This window comes from Mirounga leonina, unplaced genomic scaffold, assembly GCF_011800145.1.
Source record: "Mirounga leonina isolate KUSES-001 unplaced genomic scaffold, KU_Mleo_1.0 Mir_82, whole genome shotgun sequence".
NCBI classification, from domain to species: domain Eukaryota; kingdom Metazoa; phylum Chordata; class Mammalia; order Carnivora; family Phocidae; genus Mirounga; species Mirounga leonina.
Window position 1 is genome coordinate 36,477,667 of NW_023270825.1, and position 20,720 is coordinate 36,498,386.

At 41.2% G+C, this 20,720-nt stretch overlaps 1 protein-coding gene across 1 annotated transcript in view; it reads right to left on the reverse strand.

Annotated features, from left to right (window-relative positions):
* Nucleotides 1-686: 686 nt before the first annotated feature.
* The window catches only part of RHOJ (ras homolog family member J), an 82,107-nt gene continuing 62,073 nt past the window's right edge, over nucleotides 687-20,720 (reverse strand). The window contains exons 3-5 of the mRNA XM_034992763.1: nucleotides 17,158-17,322; nucleotides 13,992-14,087; nucleotides 687-5,588 (exon numbers count right to left, since the gene is read on the reverse strand). Coding sequence (XP_034848654.1) covers nucleotides 5,442-5,588; nucleotides 13,992-14,087; nucleotides 17,158-17,322 — 408 coding nt within the window. The 3' untranslated portion in view covers nucleotides 687-5,441. The remainder of the gene's footprint in view (nucleotides 5,589-13,991; nucleotides 14,088-17,157; nucleotides 17,323-20,720) is intronic.

A 20,720-nucleotide genomic window follows, 5' to 3' on the forward strand; every position in this document is an offset into this window, starting at 1 on the left:
TCCATGAATTATAAAAGTGTACATAGAATAGCCGTTACATAAGAAACAGGTTGTAAGAAAGGCAGTCCTTCCCTTGTCTATTGTTCCCCCTGTAGCGATCACATCGGGAGCAACATGGACTGTTTCAGGTGGGATAAAATTCTGCTGAGATGTACTTAAATGGTAATTACTGTTTACTCAGGGCAAAAAAACAATTTAAGCCAGGTGATGCAAAGAATGTAGAATTCATTAACCTTCCTTCCCATGGTTCCTCTAGGAGAGGATTGCTTTAAAAATTTGAGTTAAAAAATGGCAGGTGGTGCTAATTTTAGGTATTTACAAAGCTGTCCCAAACATACCATCCTGCCATGAAAGTCTTATTATTTCTTCCTGAGAAGAATTAACAAACTCAAAAGACGGGCACGGGCAGGGTTACTGGGAAGCTCGGGGAGCTAATGTGGCTTGTACGGTGAGACTCAGTTCTGTGCCTTGGGGACCCTCTCCTCATATTGCCCCAGACATCATATCCCCTAAACCACTGATCAGACCCCGTTCGTCAAAGATAACTGCATACACTGAGAGGTTCGGAGGACATGGCTGAAGATACAACAAAATCACTCTGGCTATAGCAGCAAGAAGCTTCTGAGCCACTGCAGAACTCAGGACACAATGCGATTACCAGGGTAGAACATGTTTAAAGCACACAGGCACAAAACGACTCTGGATTTTGACATAATATTCCCTAAGGAGAAAAAAAAATAGATTGTGACCAAGACAAATCATGCAGCTTTCACTCTAGTTTCCTGTCCTGGAAGTTAAAAGCCAAGAACTGTTGTTGAACTTGCATCCCTGAATTCACAGATGAGCCAGACCCTCCTTGACTCATTCCTCCCCTAACCTACAGAGATCTCCGACGAGCGCTGCCCAGCCTCTGAAGCCCGAAATACCTCTGTGTGGAGCTCAGTGTTTTCATCTCCTTTCTGGGCTTTGCTGATACTGAAGCACCAGGCATTGTTGCTTTAGCTCATGTTTTTGAGTTCTGTTACTGTTTTTGTGCATGCTAAAGGCCATCGTTCTATTCGGAGATAGTCTGCTGAAGATGAATACATACCTTTTATACAAGTTACTGTCTTTCCAGATATCACAAAGTCATCCTTTTCAGATTTTAAGTCATGCTAGTGCTTAAAAAACTTTCAAGATAATTGATTCACTCATATTCCTTGGTAAATTTCCCCCATCTGCTCCATATTAGCAGGGAAGGTGTGAGCATGATGACCCCACCACATTGCTCCCAAAGACCCAAAGAGCACTGTCCAGAATTTCAACATTTTTAGGGAATGGTGAGGTGGAATTATCTAGAATTATCATATGATGAGCCCTCTAGGCTGACTCTGGAATGCTCTTCACATGAACGATCCTCCTTTCTTCCTTAGGGCTCTGGAGGCCAGGCAGAACTCAGCCCCTGCCTGGGAGAATTGTCAGGTGTGTGTGTTTTGCCTTGTGTTTCGTTTTAGTTTTCTCTCCATTCTCTAAATGATTCCTTTTTAAAAGTACCTAATTTCCTTTGTAAGAAACTCGGTTTCCCCCATCTTCTTTTTCCCTTTCTGTTCCTAATGGTTCTTGAGATGAAAATATTCTGTTGAGTTTCCTTATTTGTACTTGGGCAGCCTACTCAATGACTTGTAAGAGAGTAGCTGGTGACCTGTGGCTCTCACCGTAGAGAGAGAAGGCACATTTTGCATTCTGGCATCCAAACATAGAGGCCGAAGACATAAAGGGCTAGATAATCATCTCCAGCATGGTGCCAAACATTCCTTTAGAGCAAACCTCAATTTCTAATCTTCTATCACTTTGGTCTCATGGATGAGTTTGCCTTTGTGAATGCAACACTACATCTTTAAATGTTTATCTCGGGTCAAGTATTTCTTTTGAACACTCTACTTGGCGAGGTTATTAACTGCTCACAAGAACCTACACCCTACATAATGCACATTTTTGTTGGCCTCAAGTTTGGGGTTTAACTTTCTTTAATTTCTCCTAAAATTGTGAGCATGGTTGTGATTGCCCCTTTACTACCAGTTAAATATTATTTCCTCGTTGATGGTTCTATGAAAATTGTGCATGGTTACTGCATCTGGCACTTCTTTTATGGACCAGAAATCTTCCAAATGGTTCTTTGCGTATCATGATCAGACATATTGTTATTGGAGTCTCAGGACCAAAACTTCCTTCCTGTCATATGTGTATGAATTATTTTTTTCATTTCCCAGTTTACTGCTTCTTGGTTTAGGCTTGCTGTAGTTATTGCATTCAGTAATTGTTCTTTGAGTATACCTTTTCTTGGCAGAAATCAGCCCAGATTACTTACCGTGACAAGGCTTTGACTCTTGTGGTAGTCTTTTGTGTTTCCAAAATAGCCCAGGGAGTCCATTAATTCTGCCAAATAACCAACCATTTAACCGAGAAAAAAAATATCTGTCAAACCAGCTACTTGATTACATTGCTGTATACTGTGCAATTAGATTGGGATTATAGTACATTGTATATTGTGGATTCTAAGCATACTGCAGATCAAATTCTTGTCTCTACGTAATTACTAGTGTGATGGATTATCTAATTTATAGTGGCCTAAGTCATGTATTTGAAATGGGGCCAAGATCTGTAGGATGAACAAATGCAACTCCAATAATACACCTGCAAAACTATAACTTAGTATCTGTGATAATGAACAGATTACAGTGCGGAGTTCAGGGCTCTGGATGAGAAGCAGAATGGCTGAGGTCTGTTCCAGCTCTGCCACCACACATTTCTTTTGACCCATCCGGACTTGAGTTTCCTCATTTGTAGAATGAGGGAGTTGGACTATATTTTCTGGGGCCTCTTCTAACTTTGAAAAGCTAAGATTCTACCCTCCAGTGGAGATTGGCTGCCCCTTCTTGACTTTGGCAGATGGTCAAAGGTCAAGGATCCTTCTTCAGATCCTTCTTTCAAATCTCTTCTGATCTTTGGCTTCAGAATATAGTTTTGTTTAATCTTATGGCAGGAAATGAACTACCTCTTGCCATGAAACAGGGAATACATAGTTAATTTGGTGGAATGACATTCACTCATTTAGGTCACTTTGTTCTTCATCATTTTATTTAATAATGAGCTCCTGTGATCTTTAGGAGCCTCTCCACGAAGACACTAACAGTCTCTCTTCAGGTTCTGGTTCTAGGTGAGAGGATGATCTTCTCACTGTGAACGAGTTAATCCCCGTGGTCCAGTAGGGAGGTGATGGCCTGGGGAACCACTCGCCTATTGGAAGCACACATCTGGAAAATTCTCCTTGGTGGAGCAAACATACAGCTCTGACTTTTTCATCCACATTAATGAGAAGTGAGGAATGGCCCCTTTAGTAAGATGTAACTATGCAATAATGCAACAAAGCTGGCTAACACAGCATTCCATTTATTACAGGGCTAAATGCTCATTATTGTTTGTAAAGAATGAATCCATAACCTCTGCAGAGTTATAGTTTATGCACGGTTGATTTCCATTTACAGAGGAAGAAAGTCCTATTTGTCTCTAAATGTCAAGCTTTGACTTACAAAACTCCCGTTTTCTTTTAGTTTGGGATATGTGTGTGTGTGCGCGCGCATGTATGTGCGTGTTTAAGAAAATGTTTAGCAACTAGATGGGAGAGCAGGGAAATAGGTCTTGCAACGTGGAACAGGGGAAAACTTCTTTCAGAAATTCTAAACAAACAAACAAATCCAAACAACTGAGGGGATGTCATGGAAGGTCTTAACAGAAAAGACCCACATCATATGTTTCTTTTTTATGGATTTCCTCCAGGAGCAGAAGGGACAAGAAAGACTGGATTTTTCCAACAGAAGGAGTGTGAATCCGGAAATTGTTATGCTAAAATCGGTGTAATTTGATGCTGCAAAGAGGCACTTTGCTTATGCAATTGAAATAAAAAGTGAAGTGCCTACCTGGGTGTTTCCAAGGTAACTGTAAACAAATAAGACTAATTAGGAGACTTTATCGTCTCTAAATAAAAGCTAGGAAATAATTCACTCTATGATACAAGAATCCCTGGCTGTTTGGAAGAGGCATATGGAAAGGGCACATCATTCTTTACTGGGGGCTTTTACTTTCCAAGACCGAAGGTCCTGTTCTACAGAACACAGCATTTTGAAAGCGGGGATAAACAGATTCAGAGCTTGGTACCCGCAGATCCATCCCCTAAATGCACATTTGGGACAATGAGTGTAGGAAATAGGGAGAGGCAATATATTAGTACCAGCTGCACTTGGAAAACGTCATTTAGTTCCTTAGAGTTCCAAGGGGACCCAGCTGAGAAACCCTTCAGGTTGAAGCAAGTGGAAATATGGAAACACTTTGCTTAACCTTTGAGGACTTTTAAACATTTACTTTTTCATGCCCCATGGCCAGGTCTTTCTTTTAGATCAGGTTGTTATTGGGCAAGGGAGAAAGTGAAATTAAGGGAGGAAAAGGGCATGAGCCCGGGAAGGGAGGGAACAGGGAAGTTCACTTTGCTGAATAGAGAATATTTTAAAACCTAGATCTGCCATATTCTCCCCCAATCAGTTTAAGAAGCAGAAGTACTACTTTCTTGAACACAGTTCATTTGTAATTTGCCATGACAATATAAATATAGAATAAAAATAAGGCTACCCATCAGCGAAAGCATTTCCAGGGTGAATCTTTGGCAAAAATGTGGCCCCGCAACAATTCAGGTGGTGTTTCTCTTTCAACCAGATTAAAAAATCTTGGCTTTGTACATTTCCAAAAGTTGTAACATTTTCTTGTTTTCTTCTTACAGTCAGGCATTCAGAGGTACGTGTTGGTTCTAATAGCTTTGGTAGAAACAGGCTGAAAATGGAAATGAATAAAAAATATTTTGTCTTTAGGCTAATTTGGTATGGACTTGTAAGGCCTGAGTAAATTGGTAAATTAGTACATTTCTTAAAATAATACAAATAAATGCAAGACGCATAGGTCGAACAACAGATTCAGAAAACAAGGTTAGTGTAGTATTCCTGTGTTTTGTAGAAGACACGGGGTAAGGCCACCAATACAGGAACCGAGTTCCTCTTCTGGTTTCTTGGGGATGGTTTCCTATCCTCAGCCTCACGTTCGTGGAGGGGACACGCAAAACGCAGCATGGTCTTTGCCTTCGTTTGCAACATGGTCAGCAGCGTCGCTGGGTGACCTCCGGCGGGCTCAGCATTCTCACAGGTTGCGCAATGTGGACGCTTCGGGCTGGAAGGGGGGACGTGGCAGCTGGTGCGCTGTGCTTGCGGGTGGGGATGGGGGCTCCCGGGGTGGAGGAGCAGGGCTCCGTGCAAGGGGACTTCCTCTCTGGTCGCGCCCTCCTTCGTGGCTTGAGCTTGGTCTCAGAGGTCGGCGCCACTCTCACCCTCAGGTGGGTGGGGGCCGGTCCCCCAGCAGCCTCAGATAATTGAACAGCAGCTTTGACACTCAGAGCAGCGTTTCTTCTTTTTCTTGGGGTGGAAAATGGTGAGGATCGCTTCATCAAAAACCGCTTTGAGACCTTTCTGAGTTAGGGCCGAACATTCCAAGTAGCACTGTGCTCCGATCTTCAACACAAAAGGGAGAAGGAAAGGCGTGAGAGGGAAAGAAAAGAGAAAAGCAGAGTGGGATCAGCCCCTGCCCAGCCAAGCTACCTCTGCTTGTCCCACAAACAGCCCTGGGGTTGTTTTGTTTTGTTTCGGTTTTTTTTTTTTTTTTTTTGCATTGCCATTTGCATCTACTACCTTCATTTTTACTTTCTGATATTAGCAATAAATGGCTGTGGATTGCTTTTGGTTAAGCAGTAAGTTCTGAAAGTGAGCCATAGCCAGTCATTCCTAATATAAGAATATAACAAATGTAAAAATTGAGAGAGGATTCAAAAGCAGTGATATGGTTTAAATATACTTTGTGAACAACAGGGCTACATGATGTTGTTTTTAGCACCCTTTCATATGCATTTGGAATGTGTGAATGTGGTGCAAGTGAAATGTATCTCCTTCTGTAAGCGGGAAGGCAAAGTGTCAACTTGGTTGGTAAAGCATATAGAAAGGGACTGGGTGATAAGGTTTGCTAGGTCATTCTTCACTAAAATGCACTTCCGATGCAGTCTGTCTCAGCAAGGTAATATTCAATTGGTATTATTATTTGGTTTTAACATACTTTAAAAGGCATATTTCTAAGGAGTTGAAAAACCCAAAACATGTAAAATAAAAATCATAAAATACATTTACTGATGGAGACACCCTCCTTGTTACTATACATTCGACATGTACTTAAATGATAAAAATATTTTGTTCTGGCATAGAGCTTTATTTCAAAGCTTTTGATGATTTCATACTATGGTATATTTGATAATCACAAAAATCCCTTTGAGAAATATAGGAATTCAGTCCGAACTAGAGCTTCTCATTTAAAAAATAGCAAGCCAGAGCAGACCATGTTTGGCAGTCAAAATTGTTCGTGTGAGGGAGACTCAGGGTTTTAATTGCTCATAAGCTTGGTATGAGCTAATGATATAATGTGGGTCTTTTAATATTAGGGACGTCTGGAGAAATGCTTTTATTATATACTTCACATTATGAGAATCACTGAAGAACCAAAGCAGATTCACGAGAGGGTAGTTGGATGGTGAGCCCTTGGAAGCCACAGCAGTTACATGACTACAGCAGGGTAGCAAAATCACATGCCTATTCCAGTAGCTTCCGTGAATGAGGAAAGCAGGGCGGGTGCCAGACAGGAGGGACAGGTGGAAACTGGGGCGGACCTGAAGCACACACCCCTTCGAGAGCTAGCAGTCTTACCCAGTGTGGACAACATCATTGCCGTGGTTCGCTGTTGCCCATCTTTGTACAGTTGGACTTTTGGATTTTTAGTTAATAATTACCAATTTAGAAAATACTCTGTGGGCCAACCAAGACACTAGTGTGTGATTTCTTTGTCAGCGACTAGCCAGTTCACAATGCGTGGACTAAAGGAATTTGTAGTTTAGCTTAGGATAGAGTGGGAACAGCCCCAGAAGGAAAATGAATTGTTGAAGGGCACCCAACCAGAAAGTAGAAGAACCAGACCAGAATCTGGGTCTCTTGGCGTGTATTCTTTTCTTTGTTTCATGATGATTACCCTTATCACTCAACTCTGCAAGAAGCTGGTCAAGGGGCGCCTGGGTGGCTCAGTTGATTAAGTGTCTGCCTTTGGCTCAGCCTGGGATCGAGACCCACGTGGGCTTCTCCCTCTCCCTCTGCCGCTCCCCCTGCTTGTGCTCTCTCGCACTCTCTCTCAAATAAATACATAAATAAATAAATAAAATCTTAAAAAAAAAGAAGCCGATCAAAAATTAAGCATGAAATAAAGTTTTTCTGGTTGGGTCCAGATACTATGCACTTTTTTTTTCCCCTATAAAGAATAGATACTGTGTGAGCTAAAGGAAAATACCCACAGGAAAGATGTTGGATATTAAGAACCTATCTTACGGTTTCATTTTAACCATGGTTTGGCCTTTGGATTAAAAGATGGCTTTTTTATCTGCAACTGATGAATCACTAAACTCTACCTCTGAAAGAAACAAACAAAATGGCTTTTTAAAATCATTAAAAACAGTTGGATGCAAAAGAGGGATAAAAAATAGAGAAAAATTTCCTAGCAATGTCATGAAAGATCATTGATTATGTTTTGGGGTTGTAGCCAGCACTGGCTATGAGCGTGTGAAACGCACACCACTCTAGTGAAGATGTCAACTGAACGACTGCCTGTAATGTGCTGCCTCTTCTCTGTCATCCTGAAATATACCCACAGAGAGTGCTGTGGGGCCATCCGGCCTGGAATGCCTCCCCGCTATGATCCCAAGCCTCACTTGATTCCGGAAATTACAGGGGAGCTGGGCTCAGTTCACACGCGGGGCTCTGGGCCATCCGATCCTGCAAGACGGGCGGGGGGCTTGTGTTGTCTGCCCCCCAGAGCTCTGCTAACAGCATGGCACAGCTTGCCTTCTGAAGGTGGAGGAGGAGCCCAGATGCGTCTGTCCCAATTCAGATATTTCTGAAGATAACGGAACAGTGGATCAAGGCATTATTGTGTAACTGCGTTAATATAACATTGTTTCAGACTGAGAGTTCCAGGAAAAGTAGCCAACAGATTTTGGGTGTGATTCGGGAACTATGTGTAAGAAAGAGAACCCAATTAGGAGGTGAGTATTTTGTTAACCATGTATCAAGTGCTCTGGGTCAGAAAGAAGACTTCATTCACCCTGGTTCAGGGAAAAGGCACAGCCATGTTATAGACATTGCTAAAAATAAACCACCTCATTAATGACCTCAAAAGTATGAAATGGAAAACTGTCTCAAGGAAACATGGCTTTCCTTACAGCTTCCTCGTCCTCTTGGAGCAAAGTGACCTACATAGCCAAATATTTACAACAATCTGTAAGAGCTCAGGATTTGTGGATGCTTGTTTAGATACACATGTTAGCAATCTGTGACATGCTTTGCCAAAATGATTTATTTTCCAGAAAAAAAAAATAGAGATTGAGGAATGTACACTGAGAGAACACTTTTCTCATAGCTTTATGATAGCTGAAATTTATCACTCCCAAGCTGGGAAATTTATCAGACATGTAGAGAACATACAAGAGTCTGACAAGAAGAAATTAAACAAACAAATGGATCAACAAAACCCACAGTGACCAATCGAGTGAAAGAAAACCTCCTACTTCTTCCAGGTTGTCTTGGTGGAGGTAGGACATGTTATAGAATAAAATAGAGTGTAATTGGAAGGAATAAAGGCAAAGACAGGTCTTCCCAGCTATAGATGCCTCTGAGAGGCACATGAATTTAATGACAACTATAGTTTGCTGAGCTGGACCTCACGTTTCTTGGGTCACTTAATCCTTGTAAGGACTTTGCAAGGTAGGTCTGTCACCATCCTCATTTGCAGCTCAGCAAACTGACACCAGAGAGAAGAGGTTCCCTCCGGAAGGGCACATGACTAAAACAATGTCAGAGGTTTGAATTTGTTCCCTGAGCCAGAGTCTTAACCACTCTGTGGGGCTGCCTCTAGCAAGTGAAAAGAAATGTGGCCGAAAGAGCAAAACTAATGAACAAACGGAGATGTTGTTTTGGATGTAATGAGGGTGATGAGAGAGGATGGGGTGAAAGAGTAAGGCATTTCCTATAAATGGAGAGAAGAGAAAATATTAGTGGAATAAACAGAGGAAGCTGTTATCTCAACAACCAGTGAATAACAGAAGTTTTTTCTCACTTATTTAAGAATTAGGAAAGGTACAGGCAATTTGAAAGCTAAGAAAAGGAAAAGGAACCCAAGAGCTTGTGTGATAAATTTCATCATAACGAATTGCTCAAAGAGGAAAAATGTTTCTAGGCTGGATGGATTTGCAGCTGATTTTTTTGTAAGACTATAAAGCAGCGATTGCCAGCACAGGGGTGGCTAGATAATGTGAGTGCACTGCTCGAGTGTGTAGGTTAATATGGAGTGGTGGGGATTGTGGCAAACTGAAGGTTACATACCTTGTCTAAAAGACTGTTGAAGGATTGCAGTTGATGAGGAAATGCTGGCCTAGTGTTGCCAGACCTTCTGATTTTTTTTTTTTTTAGAAGACAGAAATGTGTATCTTCATGAAAACTTTCGTTGTTCAATATTGGCCACTAGATCACATTAAAAATACACGTGTGGACTGATGAAAGCATTTGTGGGTGAAATTTGGCTCATCACTTGCCAGTGTACTCCCTATGCTTTAAAGGATGCCTTTACATGTACTGGTCTCTCTATTTGGAATTTTTTTCTCCCTAGTCCCCAACTTTGTCCACTTGACAAACTTGTCCTTATCCTTCAAACCTGGCTCAGATGTCACCTGCTCCAAGAAGTTGTCTCGGGATCCTCCTTCCCTGAATGTGTCCATCACTCCCTCCCCCCACCCCCGCCCCACCCGCTACCTCAGTACTAAGTATTCATTCAGGGGGCATGCTTTCGTTTGCTGGTCACCTTCCTCTTTTGGCCTATGGGCCTCTTGAGGGAAAGGGCTTCATTTCGGCAACCCAGATCCCAGCAGTGTAGTAACCACTTTTCAATGACCATGAGAAAAAGAAGCGATGGCCAGCACATAAAACAAGGAGGGTAATGGTGACTTTTGCAGTCAGTAGGTGGGTATTATTATTATTATTATTATTCAAGATTTTGTTTATTTATTTAACAGAGAGCAAGAGGGAGAGATCACGAGCCAGAGGGAGAAGCAGAGGGGGAATCAGACTCCTCTTTGAGCAGGGAGCCCGATGCGGGGCTCAATCCAGGAACCCATGACCTGAGCCGAAGGCAGATGCTCAACCGACTGAGCCACCTAAGCACCTCAGTAGGTGGGTATTAAAGACTCTGGTCGATTAAGAGACTGAACATTGAGGAACACCTGGGTGGCTCAGTCAGTTAAGTGTCTGACTCTTGGTTTTGGCTCAGGTCATGATCTCAGGGTCGTGGGATCAAGCCCTATGTTAAGCTCTGTGCTCAGTGTGGAGTCTGCTTCAGATTCTCTCTCCCTCTCCTTCCTGCTCACTCTCAAATAAATAAATAAATAAATAAATAAAACCTTAAAAAAAAGATGATTGAACACTGATTACAGGATTTCTGCAGCAATTTTGCTGCTTTAAACCCACTGGTGCATGCCTGTTCCAAAGCCAGCAGGAAACAGGTACCAAGACAAAGAGTGAGAACAAGAGTAAGAAAGGCACAGGGTGAAGAAGACAGCAGGATAAGGCAAAAAGAGGCCAGAGGCTGAAAAAGAGGAAACATTTTGTCAAGAAATACCTTAGGAAGTCTGAACTTAGAAATTCAGGTTCAGGTTGTGTCAGATGGAATTGGGAAAGAGAATGCACCAAGAATTATAATCTTCAAGCTAAAGTGTAGCAAGGCGCCTGGCACACACTAGGTGTTCGGTGAGTTATTGACAAGTAAACCCAGGAATAGTAAAGACATGTGCAGATGAGGAAAGCTGGCTGGAGATTAAGAAGTGCAATAATGATAAGAAGAGGGAGGATAAAACAAGTAGAGGGATAACAATGAATATTTATCATCAATTGATACAAAATATTTATGTAAATGTGATTGACTTTTGACAAATGTAAAGAATTGTAAATATGTATGATATGAAAATATCCTTTAAAAATAAAATGCCCTTTGAGACTAAAAAGAGATGATAGATGAAAAATGCTTTGGAAGTTGAAAAGTACTGAACAAAATGAATCAAATATGAAAAATCTGAACTTGCAAACCATTTAAAATATGGGGGAGAATATGCACATTAAAATATGGGGCTTCGGTATGTAAAAAAGAAGCCCCAAACCTAAGGTTTTTTTTTTTTTTTTTTTTTTTTCAGAATCTAGGAGGGAAGCAGAAGAGCATGGTGGTCAAAGCAGTTTCATATCCCAGTTCTGCCACTTTCTAGCGGTGTGACCTTCACTTCTCTGAATCTCAGTTTCCTCTAGGAACTCTAAGGAACTAATAATACACACACCTCAGGGGGTTGCTGTGAGGATTAATTAAGACAAAGCATGCAAAGTGCTTGGCAAAATGCCTCGCACACAGCAAACACTCCATAGATGTTAGCTGTTACTATAAACTACTTGACAGGAAAGTCAGGCAGCAGAGAAACTTAAAGCATCTCTATAATTACACGCATTGTGATGAAACAAGTTAAACTCTTGCTTGGATTTCTTCTAAATTGCATTGTGTAAGCTAAACATGATTCTCTCCGTATCCGAGAGCAGTTGCTAGGAGAAACTGGCAAAAGGCAGTAAAGTGGTGAACTCAGCCATTGTTCCTAAAATAAGTATGAAATGAGATGGGAGGCTTTGGAGTGACTTCTTTTCAAAGGGAAAAACAACTTCCTAAATGAGAAGTCAGGCCAGGACGCCAACATTATGGTGGAGATAGGACAGAAGCAAGGGACACAGAGACCAAACTCCTGCAAAATGCACCAGCTGATTCTCTGGGGGGAGAGGGGGCCGGCCTCCTCGTTGTGAAAAATGCATAGCTGGGTATCATATACAATAGTCTGTGGAGCTATATGTCCATGTGCCTTAGTAAGGGAAGTTAAGCTGAATGTGTGAGGAGGAGGTAGAAGAACCTATAAGCATGTACCCATTTTACAGGAGGCAAAATAAATGGTTGGAGGAGACAGTTTACACCATGGTCAGGTGCACAGGGGTGACACCCACAGATCTGGATTAAAGTTGGTCGTGTGATTATCAGCTGTGTTCATCTCCCTAAGACTCTGTTTCCTCACCTGCAAGATGAGACAAACACTATCTGCTTAAGAGGGTTACTGAAAGGCTGAAATGAGACAGAGCCTGTAAAGTGCTTAGTATTATAAGAACTCCGTGAATGGCTCATACTGGAAGTTCTGACATGATAGTCACAGAAGTAGGAAGTGTTGTCTCAAGTATGTGTGAGACATTCTCATGTAGCGTCCATAAAAACACAATTCTATTTAATTCATTTCTATTTGAGTGTATCACTTAGTCCTGGTGCCTATAAGAACATTTTAAGAAGAGAAATGCATACATCTAGGGGCGCCTGGGTGGCTCAGTCGTTAAGCGTCTGCCTTCGGCTCAGGTCATGATCCCAGGGTCCTGGGATCGAGCCCTGCATCAGGCTCCCTGCTCCGCGGGAAGCCTGCTTCTCCCTCCCCCACTCCCCCTGCTTGTGTTCCCTCTCTTGCTGTGTTTCTCTCTGTTAAATAAATAAATAAAATCTTAAAAAAAAAAAAAAGAAATGCATACATCTTTATTCACAAAGAATTTGTAGGTAATATTCTTCTTGATGGGTTTAAAAGGGTGACTCCGTCTCTGCCCAGCATTTTGCAGGGTTAGTTACTTTAGAAACTTTAGTTACTTTAAGATTTTATTTATTTATTTATTTGAGAGAGAGAGCGAGAGAGCGAGAGAGCACGAGCCAGAGTATCGGGTGGGGGCAGAGAATCTCAAGCAGACTCCCCGCTGAGCTCAGAGCCCGACTTGGGGCTTGATCTCATGACCACGAGATCATGACCTGAGCTGAAACCAAGAGTCAGATGTTCAACTGACTGAGCCACCCAGGTGCCCCCAGAAGCTTTAGTTACTTTAGAAAAAGAGCAATTTCTGAAACCTCTGGCCCGGGCCTCTGGGTTTCTGACTAAATCAATGAGGTGGACTCAGGTTATGGAAATGATTTAAAAGCCTCCTCTTGCATAAAACACCTCCTCCTCTTGTGTCCATTTTAGTGTCTGCTTTTACACACGTCTTGGTGGTAATTGATTTGGTCTAAATAATTTGGTCTAAATAATTTCCCTGTCAGAATCACCATTCATGTGAAGCTCTCAAGAACGAAGCAAGGTCGGTGAAAACAGTTCCAGCTATGGGCTAGTTGCTATCATCTGTCAGCAGGCACTTGGATTCCCCAACTGGTTACCCTCTGGTCTATGTTACTCTTCTTGATGGTGTTTATAACATAATCCAGCCTAAGTGGCTATTCATTAGATGGTGAACAAATATAACCCTATCAGATGCTAATCTAAGTTTTTCCCAAGGAAATCACAAAATGCCTTTTATGGGGTCATTTCAATGAATTACATTGATAATAAGCAGTGAGATGTACAAATATATATATATATATCTAATGACTGCCTTGATTCACCCTGAATATAGCAACTCGATATTCCAAAGTTTGCTAAATCAAATGGTAAGTGCTTCAGTGGTTTAATTCACCAAGTTTCTTTCTTAACAAGAAACAGACAATGGTGGCTGGGAAGAATGCTAACCAAATGGTCCCTTCCAGACTACTTAGAACAGAGGGAACAGCATGAAGCAGACAGAAGATCCTCGAACATGTTGCACTTCAAAGCAAAAGCCTACGTAGCTCACCCATTCCAAATCATACACCAAATTCTTCTCTCAGCATATACTTAAAATGAGATTCAAATCTGACTATACCGCTTTTGCAAGCTTCACACCATGCTCGTAAGTGAGAGGTTTCTCTTTCATATACAGCAAACGGGCCAAGGTTTTGGGGTCATCGCGAAGATCAATCTGGCAAAAAAAAAAAAAAAAAAATACACATGTGATAAATTCACTTTTTTTTTTTTTACCTAACCAGCGATTTTAACTGTGATTTTAAACCACCATATGGTAGAGATTCCACCCCCCTCCCTTAAGATCTATGAAGTTGCTTACTTTTCTTTAAGGAGGCACATACACATGCCCACGTTACATCTAAAAAAGTAAAGTGATTTCTTTGTAAATATAAACATCAGTCTTTCCATGTGCTTTCTTCTTCAAAAGCAAGTCCCCCGGGAAGCTGAGGACTTAATGCCAATAATCCCGTGGTTTGTCTCAGGCATTTTTGAAATTTCCTATTTATTTTAATTTTTAAATTTTATTTATTTATTTTATTTTAAAGATTTTATTTATTTATTTGAGAGAGAGAGAATGAGAGACAGAGAGCATGAGAGGGGGGAGAGTCAGAGGGAGAAGCAGGCTCCCTGCCGAGCAGGGAGCCCGATTTGGGACTCGATCCAGGGACTCCAGGATCATGACCTGAGCTGAAGGCAGTCGCTTAACCAGCTGAGCCACCCAGGCACCTTTGAAATTTCCTATTTATTTTTAGATCCCACTTATAGGGGATGCATGATGATTGATCAGTCTTATTACCTTACAGTGATGCCTCATTTGATCCCAAATTATATTACTCATTTCTTAATAGTCTATTTCTTGGCTCTGAATACATCTTTGTCTTTACCCTCACCAGGATAAAGATTTGCCTCCTGTGAGGATATTCCAAGGAATGTCACTATAGGCTCTGAAGGCACATCCTAAAAAGGAATTCCCAAAGGGTCTGCTCAAGGAATAAGCATTAATCTTTTCAAAGGCGGAACTACTTTGAAAATGGCATATATGTTTGGATTAGTTTTGATAATTTAATTAAATATTTTAGTTGCTTTAAAATCTCACCATTTGATATGCTCTCCTTTTGTACGTTTTTCACTTCACAGACATTTTGGGCAAGGGAGCAAAGGTTGAGAAATTTTTTATTCCTACAGCAATAGACCTGTGTGTGTTGACTCTCCTTTTCTACCCACATCTATGCAACATCCATCATGTGAATGACCCCTTAGTTAAAAGGGATCTTCTGCTTACTTGGTTTTGATCTTTTAGACCCTTTCCTGAAATAATTTATGCAACTAGAAGCTTTTTTTTTTTAAAAAGATTTTATTTGTTTATTTGAGAGAGAGAATGAGAGACAGAGAGCACGAGAGGGAAGAGGGTCAGAGGGAGAAGCAGACTCCCCGCTGAGCAGGGAGCCCGATGCGGGACTCGATCCTGGGACTCCGGGATCATGACCTGAGCCAAAGGCAGTCGCTCGGCCAGCTGAGCCACCCAGGCGCCCCGAAACTAGAAGCTTTTAATGATTAAAATGATCATCTGCCCAGATATAGGAGCAATATATCATGGCACTCTTCTATAATTACTTAACACAGATTCTTAACCTGGAGAAGCATGGATTTATTGTTGTTGTGTTTATGATATAGGAGTCAATTTACATGTGATTAGAAAGATTTCATAACATGTCTACACTTTCAATAAAATTCCTTAGTAATTAAAATTATATAATATAAAATATTTTGAGAAATAAAATAATTAATACTTAAAAAAAAATCTCACCATGTGTGTGAACCTATGCATACATGAATGGGTGTAAATGTGGGCTTGAATTTTAAGGAAAAGCCAATGTATTCATATATGAGAGTTCCATTTATAAGCACATTGCTCAGCTTTTCTAATTTGTGGGTTTTTTTTTTCTTTTTTGGTCTCGATTGTTCAATGTAGTGCCCACAATTGTAAAATCGGCTCAAATTGCACAAAGATGTTTAGGTCCTGTCACATATTTTGGCCAATATGGCCAAACGTTATCATCTGGAGTTAAGGTAAAAGACTGCATTTAAACAATTATCTTTCAGAGTCGAAGCACTAACTATATTCTGATTTTTGGATGTGTTAATTATCTGTCCATATCTTCTCTAGGAAGTACTTTTCTTTTATTATTTTTAAAAATTTCTATTTGTTAAACAGAATATAAAATGAGAAATAGAAAGCAGGAGCATATGAAACAGATAACAATAAAACCCGTCAGTATTACTACGTTTCTGTGTCTTTGGATAGTAATTTAGGTTTTAACGTAGAGAAGAACACAATCCTTTCAAAACTATAAAAAGTAGGAAAAATCTCAAACACATTTGTGCAATTGGCTTACTGTTGGAAATTCAAATTATAGAACTTCATTAGCTTTCAAAAGACTTCAAAGCCTTTGACAATCACAGGTTTGTTTACATCCGTTTTTAACCTCTTTCCTAAGATCCAGAAGACTAAGGTTTATTTATTTATTTTTTTATTTTAAAGATTTTTATTTATTTATTTGACAGAGAGAGACACAGCGAGAGAGGGGACACAAGCAGGGGGAGTGGGAGAGGGAGAAGCAGGCTCCCTGCAGAGCAGGGAGCCCGATGCGGGACTCGATCCCAGGACCCTGGGATCATGACCTGAGCTGAAGGCAGTCGCTTAACCAACTGAGCCACCCAGGCGCCCAAGACTAAGAGGTTTAAAGGGAACAGAGAAGAGTGAATTTCTGTCTTCCTTCTCCAGTGGTGTTAAGGAGTTCCTGTCATAATGTGCCCATTCTGACTACTGGGGTCATTTTGACATTCACACCTATTTTGTGACTTCCAAACAGTTGTAGATTTCAGATATAAAAAATATTAGACAATAAGTGTGATTGACATTCCCACCTCATTCCTCCCGCTCAGGGCTGGAGAAGGGCGTCTACTTCGAAATGTACTTTGTTATTTAAAAATAAAAAGCAGAGAGATCAATTTTTAAAGACCACATCAAAACCTGCTGCTTCATATTAAATAGCTCTATTGTTTTTTCGACCACGGGCTAAATAATCATGCAGATCTTAAGAACGGCTGTTTATCGGATTGATATATCTGAGACACTCTTCTCTCGTGTTGGTGAAATAGATGTTCAGGAGACATCTAAAGGGTCTTTCCTTTTTTGCTGCCCTCCCGCCCTGCCCACCCTGCCCGCCATCGCTGCCTCTAACCTGGGTCCCTATGAGGACGTAAGGCACATGAGGCATGCAGTCCTTCAGCTCTGGAACCCATTCCTCCTGGACGTTGTGGTAAGAGGCAGGATTCACGACAGAGAAGCAGATCAAAAACACATCGGTGTTGGGGTAGGAGAGCGGCCTCAGCTGGTTGTAGTCCTCCTGCGGGAAGGGCAAAGAGTTTGTACAGCTTAGGAAAAGGCGGGTCCCCTGTGGTTGAGTGTCCTGGGCAAGACGTCACTGAAGCGCCCTGTTGCCTGGTTCCTTCCCAGCCCTGGGATCTGCTGGTTCCCTCCAGGTATTACCAGAAATAAGGGAGGCGTCAGTCAGGAAAACACCTTTTTTGTTGTGTATAGAGATTGTAAATTGCCCCCTTTTAAAGAAGAACTTAAAAAGAAAAATTTTTAGCAGCTTTAGTGAGATAATTTACATACTATAAAGTTCACCCTTTGAATGTATATAATTCAATAAGTATTGTGGCAATTCCCAGTCGCACTGGAATTATGTCCTATTGAATAGGATTTTAAAGTAGCACACCACTGGCCAAGGCACAGCAGTTCTCTTCTTATACAATTTTTAAAAGTTACATGCAAATTTAATTTAGAATAAGCTAGCTATAAACATAAAACAAAGAGTTGTTGCCAAATCGGACACCACAATTTTGTAGAAATAATATTGTGTGAGGGTTTAGAGTTCAGAATTTGGGATTTCCTTCTACCTAGAGGCCATAGTGTGGCCTAGTAAATAAAATACTAGATTAATTATTCTTTTCCCCACTTTTCAGATCAGAATATGCTTTGGTCGAAGAGTTCCTGGTTACATAAGATGTTTATGTATATGCTATTTTAGTGGAAGATGATAAAGACAAAGTAAAACATTGGATCATCTCAACTTTGGGGAAATGTCAGCAAGTACCTTTTGTATGTGAAGTGTTTCAGGAGGTTCCAAGGTAAATCTGCTTTCTCAATATAACATTTTATATGTTCATCAAACTTAGTCACACATAAGCCAAAAGTAGTTTTATGTGTGTGTATACTTACACTGTATAAGTATATACCATGTACACACACAGGTCTGCATACACCACAATTGACGTACCGGTCATACACACCATGCATTCTTTATATGGGCACACACACTGTGTCCGTGCACACGCTATCCACACACAGGGCAAAGAAACCTGTGTGTCCACACTGACCCCATACATAGACATGGGCAACATATCAATTCATTTTTCAGGCTCTTGACTAATCTTCCTAACATTTAAAAAAATGATAAAACCCATCTATGTTTATTGCAAAAATTCAAACATCACCTAGAGTGATACAGAAGAAGTGAAAGCTTGTTTTCACCCTCTGTGTGATCTCTACTAGTTTTTCCTCTCTTTCCAGAGGGAGCCATGATTTAAGAGTATCCTTCCAAATTTTATATATTTATTTACAGATATAATAGACATGTATTTAGTTTAAAAAAGATAAATTGATTGCATAGTTCATATTGTTGTGCCACTTGATTTTTTAAACTTGCTATGTCACGGATATTTAAAAATATCAACTTTGCTATCTTTCTGATGACTCTCAGGATGTCTTTATAAAAAGGGAGGACATATGTACATGAACACATGTGACTGGAAGGAAGTCCCTGGTGGGTGGGCATGAGCTGATTTACTGTTGAGCTACTCCAAGTACCCAGCCCGCAGGGACTCAGCACACGAGGCTGCAGCTATTGCCACTGCTAATCCTACTAAAATCTAAGCAAAGTTGTTTATTTTTATTTTTATTTATTTATTTTTAAAGATTTTATTTATTTGTTTGACACAGAGAGAGAGAGAGCGGAATCACAAGTAGGCAGAGTGGCAGGGAGTGGCAGAGGGAGAAGCAGGCTCCCCGCTGAGCAGGGAGCCCGATGCGGGGCTCGATCCCAGGACCCTGGGATCATGACCTGAGCCGAAGGCAGATGCTTAACGGCTGAGCCACCCAGGTGCCCCTAAGCAAAGGTTTTTAATTATCTAAACAAAATCAGTATAAGATGGCAAGGATGCTGAAAAACCCTAAGTCCTAAAAAGTAAACTAAAAGAATAAAAAAATCAGTTATAGTGGCTCATTGATCATATTTCTATTAAGCCAATAATCGGAGTTGGGGGCACTGCTGAATAAATGCTGGTCATACTGGGCTGTTGGGCTGGGCCTACAGGTTGCGTATCGGCTAAATTGCTCCCCGTGTGTATGTGGTGCTGGTGGTGACAAGGCAGTGGGGAAGTGGACAGCTCATTTCTTGTCACTATCCCCTCCTCTTTACACAAGAACCCTGTAACCAAGCCTTCTTGCCCACGGTCTCTTCACTGCTCTCCTTTCTCTCTGGGGCTTTCCCTTAGGGAGCAGCTGTGAGGCTGACAAGCTAAGAACGCTCCTTCCCAGGCCATAACTTACAGCTGTTCATGATACCACCTGCCCTCTGCCACTTCATCCTCCCATCTGGATTGTGATAAATGGAGCAGGGACCATGCTGTTTTTTTCCTCATGCCCTAGTTATACTCTGTCCACAGCACACATTCCATAAATGCCGCTCACAGATTGGGGCAGTGACCTGCAAATGAACACATGGCTTTCTGTTGGTCATTTATGGCAGAGTTTTCATTAGAATCACCAGGGGAACTTTTAAGTCCACCCTGACACCCTGCTAGCCAACTACCTACCTCTCTCCCCACACTCCAGACCCAATTAAATCAGTTTTTGGAGAGTGGGCCGGGGTATCGGGGCATTCTGGTATCATGGGCTTGGAATTGACGTGGAATTGAGAATAGCTGATTTGCATCATCCTTATCTTCATCATCACTGAGGTTGCATCAGGGGCTTAGCATGAAGGGTCAGGCCTTGTTTCAGGGACTTACATTCATTACCTTGTTGAATCTTCACCATAGCACTGGAGAGATGGTAGCATCCACATCTTCATTTCATAGAAGAGGAAGTTAAGTTTTAGAGAAGTTCGATAATGATCTATTAAATACTGGGATGGGCTATTTAGCCCAAATCCAGCTGCAGCTCTTAATTGTGATAACATTATTTGCTTCATCTCAGAACTTTAAGTGACAGATTAAGCATTTTTTTTTTTTTTTGAAAATTCAGTTATCTGGGAATCTTAATGCAAATGCTTACTTAACCCAGGAATCTAAGAAATGTTGGACCTTCCAGGTTTAGTATCTATTTCATGGCCTGCAATTGCTAGTAATTACCACCAGATGGCAGCAGACACTGCATATTTAAAACCTCAAAGCCAAAAACCAAAAACTGCACAATCAGACGTGTCACAACTAAATAAGGTAGGAACAAATAACTAGTGGTCTGAAAGGATCATGTTTATTTGATTCTATACCCAGAAGCTATCAAAGCAATCCTGCTCCCATTCTGGAAGAGTTAGGAAGACCACGAGTTGCTGTGGGGGCCTGTAGGCGGAGTGTGAGAGGAGCTTGGGTTTTTGATCATTTACTCCTGGCAGGGTAGCCAGGGCCCTCCCGCTGAGCGACTTGCGACTTTGTCCTTCACTGGGCTTTATCTTGCTCC